Source organism: Nuphar pumila, chromosome 13 (assembly GCF_984573655.1).
Source record: "Nuphar pumila chromosome 13, dmNupPumi1.hap1.1, whole genome shotgun sequence".
Taxonomy (NCBI): Eukaryota; Viridiplantae; Streptophyta; class Magnoliopsida; order Nymphaeales; family Nymphaeaceae; genus Nuphar; species Nuphar pumila.
This window is the reverse complement of record NC_143261.1, coordinates 3,132,755-3,141,336: the sequence shown is the minus strand read 5'-3', so window position 1 is coordinate 3,141,336 and position 8,582 is coordinate 3,132,755. Positions and strand designations below refer to the sequence as shown.

The 8,582-nt window shown below is 41.2% G+C and overlaps 1 protein-coding gene across 2 annotated transcripts; it reads left to right on the top strand.

Annotated features, from left to right (window-relative positions):
- The first annotated feature begins 3,941 nt into the window (after positions 1–3,941).
- Positions 3,942–7,822, top strand: LOC149817526 (FACT complex subunit SPT16-like). 2 transcript variants are annotated; one of them, XM_089984450.1, is made up of 2 exons: positions 3,942–4,010; positions 4,364–7,822. In XM_089984450.1, the coding sequence occupies exon 2, from the start codon at positions 4,383–4,385 to the stop codon at positions 7,584–7,586; it is 3,204 nt and encodes a 1,067-aa protein (XP_089840576.1). In that variant the 5' UTR covers positions 3,942–4,010; positions 4,364–4,382; the 3' UTR covers positions 7,587–7,822. The 2 variants fall into 2 exon arrangements, with proteins under 2 accessions (XP_089840576.1, XP_089840575.1); XM_089984449.1 differs by lacking the exon at positions 3,942–4,010 and adding an exon at positions 4,107–4,134.
- The last annotated feature ends 760 nt before the right edge of the window (positions 7,823–8,582 follow it).

The window sequence follows — 8,582 nt, the reverse complement described above, 5'->3', positions numbered from 1 at the left end:
CCTTCAATATGTTTGAAAATGGACATGGCCAAATCTTGTTAAAGAGTAGATTGAGAGTTTTTAGAAAAAAGCCTTACTTGCCTTGGTTTTCACAAAGAATAGGTTGAAAAAATTATGGTACAACAATTTTTTATGTCCTGAAAATTTGTCTAGCTCTAGGAAGATTTGACAAGGAAACCCTATATCAACATACCTCTTGTTGTTATGGAGTGCCTTAATAAACGCATTCAAGATGATCTTATTGAAAATCACATCCAAAGTCCAACTATTTCCTCTCTCATGTTTGCTGATGATGCTCTGTTTTTCTGTAAGGCTAATGGTTTCCTCTATCAGCAATTTCAAGCAAATCCTGGTAAAATTTAAAAAATATGCAGAGGAGAAAATTAATTATATAAAGTCTCAGTTCCTATTGAATGTCTCTCATGAGGACGGTGAACGATTGAGGAATGCACTGGGTTGGAGTTTGGGTACCCTACCATTTAAGTATCTGAGAATACCTATGTATGATGGAAATTTGCAACATGAATGGTGCTCTGATATCCTTACTAAAACTCGGAAAAAGCTAGATGGGTGGAAATCTCGCATGCTCTCCTATGCTGAGAGGGTGTCTTATCAAGCATACGTTAAATTAACTTATGGTTTTCAAGCTCCATACTTTAATTATTAAAGGGCTTAAGAGTATCTTTAGTCACTTTTTATGGGTTGGTACTGGACCCATACCAAAACTGTACCTGATCAAATAGAGTAAACTCTGCTAACCAAAGAAAAATGGTGGAATTGGGTTCAGGAAAATATCAAAGGAAACAGTTAATCTTGCTTTTATAGACATTCAATATATTACTTCAAAGTCTCGATGGGTCAGGTTTATTCGCAATGAATACTTGGAAGAGAAAAAATATGTAGTGTCACGAAACAATCCAGCAAGGATCTTTTGCTTGGAAAGGGATCATGTGGGGCTGGAACAACATAGCTAAGGATATGAGATGGCAGATTGGCAGCAGATCAAAAAAGCTAAGTTTTGTACTATAAACCCTGGGCTTATCAAAGACTAGTAAACACTATCACACCGAAATAGCATGGCCTCATTTATTATGATTTATATTTCATGATCTTCAAGGCCACCTCTCTACACAGGAGTCATGATGATCACAACTGGGTTTTACAAGGGACAGCGTTATGTAGTCCATCCATCTTCAATCCAACAGACACCCTTCATTGGAGAGGAAAAGATTGTGTAGAGGTGACTCGAAAAGAGCTATTGGAGGGTATGAGAACAAACTTTAACCCATAAGAATGGAGGATGAACATATGGGTTAAACATCATTTATCTTGTGCAGCATGGACACTCTACTTTAGCAGTCAATCAATATGCTGAGAGGCATTGGAAAGCAATCAACATCTATTCATGTCATGCCCAGTTTCGCGATATGAAACAATATTATCTTCAAATTTGGCAGGACAAGGAGATTAGAGCAGCCACTTATTCAGGAGATGAGGTAGTGGTCTAAAATGAAATTCAAGCAAAAATGGTTGTAGACCTGCTGGAAGCAATTATTTCATCTTATGATATGGCACATATGGAAGCTACGAAATCAGATTATTCATGATTCAGCTGAATTCACAGTGGTTGTTGAAAACCATTCAGTTTGGCACTCATGCAGAGAAAACTACCTCAATCGAAAGAACAGAAATCTTACCTAGACTGCTGGATCAGGTATGCACATATGGAAGCTACGAAATCAGATTATTCATGATTCAGCTGAATTCACAGTGGTTGTTGAAAAACATTCAGTTTGGCACTCATGCAGAGAAAACTAACTCAATCGAAAGAACAAAAATCTTACCTAGACTGCTGGATCAGGTATAACATCATCCCCCAACGTTGGACCCCCACGCACTAAGATCATTGACATTCAGTTGCTTACCTACTCAAAAGATAACAACATAAAAATTGGGTTTGACGTTAGAACTGAGAATGTACACCATGTGGCCATTGGAGCAACCTAAATGGAGGAGGATCAATTTTTTTCATAAAGCCAAGTACTTGAGAAGCTATTTGAAATAATCCAGGATATAGGGCCAACTATTTGGGTGCACTCAAACATCAGATGGGTAAAATGGATGAAGGTAGGATAAAGATCTTGTCAACTATCTTGCATATTTAGATGTAGACGACTTGAACTTAAACTATGTTCAGTCATGGATATTGAATTACTAATAGCGGAGTATGTATTTTGGAAAGACAAGCCACCTGATTGGGAACACTAGTATATATTATAACCACAATAAGACGTGTCTATTGTAGGTAAAGGCAGGGAGTCTTAATCTCAATGTCCCAACACAAGGTGAGGTGCACTAGCTTCTCCTACCAGACAAGGGAAGCCCCCTTGGTAGGATCATGCATACCAAAGACCACAAAACCAAAGATTCAAGGTCTTAAACATGCATGAAGCTACCATTGATTTGGGTTCATTCAAATTTGATTGGAATTGGGTTAGACTCAGCTCTTGATCTTGAGGTGTATAATCATACCCAAATAAAAATTGTAGGTGAATCATCATTTTGGATGAGACCTATACTGCTAGGCAGGTGGTTTAGGTTCAAATCTCATGGGTGTCACCCCTTGCGCAAGCCAAAGCAACTCCTTGGGGGCAAGGAGTAAGGCCACAGAGTTTTATGCTGACAGGACAACGATCATAAGTACGATAGAAAAAACGAAAGTGGCTAGGTCTTTGATCTTAAAGGTGGTTTATCCATGTAGATATAAAAAAAAAGTCTCACTTGTAGCTCAATTTTATCGAAAAACTAAAAATTATCAACACACCATAATTACCGGAAACTTTTTGCTAGATGAGAAAGGTTGCTTTGGAAGCAGGAAACTCCTCACTTCTTTGAATGGAGGGAAAGCTTTTGGAAACTCGCTTCCAACATATAGAAAACTCGATTCTTTTTAGTGAAAAACTCGCTTTTTCCTTATTTATGAAACCGATTCCTTTTCCCTTATTTAACGTTTCCATCTTGCTTCTTGTTACTTTTCACTCGCTTTGTTTTAACTTTTCATGTTTTTATATTAAAAATTAATATTTTTTTATAACAAGTTATATGGTCAAAATAATAATTTTTATAATATGTTGGTTTCATATTAATAATTATTTGTTTTTTCCCAAGGTTGATATTGTTTTTGTGTTTCCTTTTCATTTTTCTCATATTACTTTTTTAGCACTCTTCCTCGCTTTCACTTCATGCATCACTTATCCATTTCATTTTCTGGTAAATATAGTAAACACCTTCGTCCAATTTTTCACTTTCAGCTCTCTTTCCCTACCTTCATTCATTCTTTTGCTAGTACTAACTAGATCCATTATGTGGTCCAAATTCTAAAGCAATCGATAACCACCAAGTTTCACATCTATTAAACTATGCTGTCATGACGCAAACACAACTGCACCAAGTGGTTGGCACGTTGTTGACCGAATCAGACTTGGTCAACGGCATGTGGGCTTCTCAATAGGGCTGCAAACGGATCAGATATGATTGGATATTCGATTCGAGTCTAACATATTTTTTAAGATATGAATTCTTTAAGTAATATCCAAATGTAGATTCAGATTTGTTCAATACGATCATTTTTAGATTCAGATCAGCATTTTAAGTTGAATCTAAAGTTGATCCGAATCAAAATCTGACCCGAATGCATTTTTTTACATATAAATTAGCTTGTTTTCTTCTACTTTTTCCGGATCCAAATCCCGATTCGAATATACTATTTGCACGACCCGTTTGCACCCCTACTTCTCAGGGACATGTTTGACCATTTTCAGCTTCTTAAAAAATAAAAATAAAAATAAAAAGTAAAAATAAAAATTGAAGATAGAGAAAAGGGGGTGAGGGGGTATAATATTCGAACCCTAACTCTTTCCCCCTCCCATCTCTCCCCCCTCTGGTCACCTGCGGTGAGTCGGCGACAGAGATCGACCATCCGGCGACGGTGGCGGTGGCGGTGCATGCAGGTACCTCTCTCTCTGGCCTAAGACCGAAAAGGGGGAGAAGCCGAGAATGGTTGATTTTTAATGCCTTTTTTTTTTAGGGGGGAGGGGGTTGGTTGATGGTTATCCAGTGCAGAAGCTAAATGGGGTATTGCTTAACCTTTGATATGCTTAAAAAATAAAAAACAACCCTAGTTCTAGATAGGTTTTTCATTTTTTGGGGGTTCTGATTTTGGGTGAAAGGTGATGGCGTGATGGGGTATTTGAATTTGTGCTCGTAAATCTGTTGGTAGTTATTTTTAAAGTGTGACTCATAATTTTTACATGTTAGTTGATGCTTGGTATTTGAATCTTTTGCTTGTGTTTTTGGGGTCTAGAGTTTCTGTTTTTGGATCGATGGCGGATCAGCGTCACGGGAGCGCGAAGCCGTCTGATGGCTCTGGGGCGGCGAAGGGGGCGGGGTCGTACGCTATCAACGTGGAGATGTTCAAGAAGAGATTGAAGTTGTTTTATTCGAGTTGGAAGACCCACAAGGTGGATTTCTGGTCGAATTCTGATGCCGTATCAGTAGCGACTCCGCCGACTTCGGATGATCTTCGCTACCTGAAATCCTCGGCCCTCAACATTTGGCTGCTTGGGTATGAGTTCCCGGAGACCATCATTGTCTTCGCGGAGAAGCAGATCCACTTTCTCTGCAGTCAGAAGAAGGCCTCCCTTTTGGAAACCTTGAAGGTTCCGGCCAAGGAGGCAGCCAGCCTCGAAGTTGTGATCCATGTCAAGTCGAAGAACGAAGATGGTGGGCTTCAGATGGAGGAGATTTTCCAGGCAGTGAGGGCGCAGGATTCTGCTGGAGATGAATCTCCTGTTGTTGGGTTTATTGCGAAGGAAGCCCCCGAAGGAAAGCTTTTGGAGACGTGGGCAGAGAGACTTAAGGGCACTGGATTCCAGTTGGTTGATATCACAAATGGCTTCTCGGAGTTGTTTGCTGTGAAGGATGAGACAGAGTTGCTGAACTTGAAGAAGGCTGCATTCTTGAGCTCCTCGGTCTTGAAGAATTTTGTTGTGCCCAAGCTCGAGGTGATCATCGATGAGGAGAAGAAAGTCTCTCATTCGACACTCATGGACGAGACAGAGAAGGCCATACTTGACCCGTCAAAGGCAAAGGTGAAGCTTAAGGCCGAGAACGTGGACATCTGCTATCCCCCTATCTTTCAGAGTGGTGGGGAGTTCGATCTCAGACCGAGTGCATCGAGCAATGATGAAAATTTGTATTATGATGCCACGAGCGTGATCATCTGTGCAGTTGGTGCTCTCTACAACAGCTATTGCTCTAATGTTGCGAGGACATATCTGATTGATGCAAACAGCACACAGAGTAAGGCGTACATGGTTCTTCTCAAGGCTCAGGAGGCAGCGATTGCTGCACTGAAGCCAGGAAACAAGGTTAATGATGTTTATGCTGCAGCATTGAAGGTGGTTCAGAGCGAAGGACCAGAATTTGCTCCCAACTTGACCAAGTCAGCTGGGACTGGTATTGGGATCGAGTTCCGTGAATCGGGCCTGAGCTTGAACGCCAAGAATGACCGTGTGATTAATCTCGGTATGGTGTTCAATGTGTCTCTCGGGCTCCAGAACCTACAAGCAGCGACCAATAATCCGAAAACAGAGAAGTTTGCTCTGTTACTCGCAGACACTGTGGTGATCAATGAGAAGGGGCCTGAAATTGTAACAGCTAGTAGCTCAAAGGCGTTTAAGGATGTTGCATACTCATTCAATGAGGAAGAGCCCCAGGAGCGCCCAAAGCCCAAGATTGAAGCCAATAATTTTGAGGGTTTCTCATCCAAAGCAACATTGAGATCTGACAACCAGGAGATGACCAAGGAGGAGCAACGAAGACAGCACCAAGCTGAACTTGCACGTCAGAAGAATGAAGAGACTGCTAGAAGGCTGGCAGGAGGTGGCCCTTCTACCGGTGATGGTCGCAATGCTTCTAAGGCTCCGACTGATCTGGTTGCCTATAAGAATGTCAATGATGTGCCATCAACGAGGGAATTGATGATTCACGTTGACCAGAAGAATGAAGCTGTCCTACTACCGATTTACGGGATGATGGTGCCCTTCCATATTGCGAATGTTAAGAGTGTCTCGAGCCAACAGGATGGCAATAGGAATTGCTACATTCGAATAATCTTCAATGTTCCAGGGACGGCTTTCTCCCCCCATGATGCAAACTCCCTCAAGTTTCAGGGTTCTATATATCTGAAGGAGGTTTCTTTCAGGTCCAAGGATCCGAGGCATATTAGTGAAGTGGTGCAATTGATCAAGTCTTTAAGGAGGCAGGTTGCGTCGAGGGAATCTGAGAGAGCCGAGAGAGCCACGTTGGTCACGCAAGAGAAGTTGCAGCTCTCCAGCAAGTTTAAGCCGATCAGATTATCGGACATGTGGATCCGTCCCGCCTTTGGCAGCAGGGGGAAAAAGCTGACAGGCACATTGGAAAGCCACCCTAATGGTTTCCGGTATTCGACTACTAGGCAGGATGAGAAGGTAGATATCATGTATGGGAACATCAAGCATGCATTTTTCCAGCCTGCAGAGAAGGAGATGATCACGTTGTTACATTTTCACCTCCACAACCACATTATGGTGGGGAATAAAAAAACCAAAGACGTCCAGTTTTTTGTTGAGGTAATGGATGTAGTTCAGACTCTAGGAGGGGGGAAGCGCTCGATGCATGATCCAGATGAAATAGAGGAAGAGCAGCGCGAAAGGGAGAGGAAGAACAGGATTAATTCAGAATTCCATGCGTTTGTTAACAAGGTAAATGAGCTCTGGGGGCAGACTCAAGTCCGAGGGCTCGAACTAGAGTTCGATCAGCCCTTAAGGGAGCTAGGTTTCCATGGCGTTCCTCACAAGGCCTCAGTTTTCATGGTACCCACATCGAGTTGCTTGGTTGAACTGACAGAAACACCATTCGTGGTGATCACCTTGAGTGAGATTGAGATTGTTAATTTGGAGAGGGTCGGTCTAGGACAGAAGAACTTTGACATGGCTATAGTCTTCAAGGATTTCAAGCGTGACATTCTTCGTATTGATGCCATCCCTTCTGCATCCCTTGATAACATCAAGGAATGGCTTGATACAACAGACATAAAATACTATGAGAGCCGGCTCAACTTGAATTGGCGCCCCATTCTCAAAACTATAATGGATGATCCCGAGAAGTTCATTGAAGATGGTGGCTGGGAATTCCTCAACATGGAGGTATCAGACTCTGACTCTGATAACACGGAAGAGTCCGATCAAGGGTATCAGCCTTCTGACATGGAATCAGAGTCCCAGACTTCCGAAGAAGACGGTGATAGTGAGTCGCTGGTAGAGTCTGATGATGATGAAGAGGAGGAGGAAGAGGACTCCGAGGAGGAAGGGAAGAGTTGGGATGAATTAGAGAGGGAGGCGAGGAATGCAGATCGGGAAAATGGAGACGAATCAGACAGTGAAGAAGAAAGGAGGCGGCGAAAAATGAAGGCTTTCGGTAAAGCACGTGCACCAGATAGAAGACCTTCAAGCTCAATGCCAGCCAAGAGGCATAAAATGAGGTAAAATGCACAAGAAGACCATGCTTTACCTCTCTAGAGTTTCTCATTGTCTTGATTTATCATTCCATATTAGCTTTTATCCAAGGCAGGATACACTTTTTTTTTGTAAATCGGTTGAGGGTGAAACTCAATGTGGTGGTCTTGGCAGTTTTCTTGTTTATGCTTTTTGCTGTTTCTTTGTTGTAAATTAAGATCTGCTAAGACTATTGCATCTATTAAATATGCCTTTTAACCTTTCATGTGCTTGTTCAGTTACTCGTTTGATGCCTTTTTAGATCTGCACTCTTGTTAATTTGCTGGGTTCATCACGGGAGCTTTGTTTTCTGTTTGGCATATGATGCTTAGTTTCTTACTGTATTTTATCAGTTTATTTAGCGAAGTTTTCAAAACCTCTGGTTTTTTAAGGTCATTTTCACCCCCTGAAAGTGCTAAACACCCATATAACTTTTTTTCCCGTCTCATATCTTTTACATAGCAAATGTTCAGGAATATTTGATGTATGTTGTGGATTTTACATGCTCAATGATTTGAACAGTTGATTGATTTTGTTATTTTTTATTTTTTTAAGAAGGATAGTAAGCAATAGATTTATTTTTACTTTGCTAGTGTTCTAGAACTAGAGATTCGTTTATCATAGTTAACTAAGTGGCAAACGTATTAGATTAGGTAGTTTTCATGTTCTCTCTGTGGTTTTAGAGAGAAAAATCAACAACTCATATTGCATTCAAACGTAATATAGAACTTTTATTCTTTTGTTAAATCAATTCGATCTGACAGATTTTTTTAGTAAATAAGCAAAGGATAAATGCACCTAGAGGTTCATATTGAGCAAGACATACTTATATGGTATTCTGAATGGACCTAATAGGATCTGACAAAGATGAGGCCTTAAGGGGGAGTTCACATGTGTGCGCTGTCATGGCCCTTTTTTTCGACCTTCATGTCTCGCGCGTGTAGAGTGTTTAGCAGGATTTTTGGGTTGTGCGACACACAGCTTTCC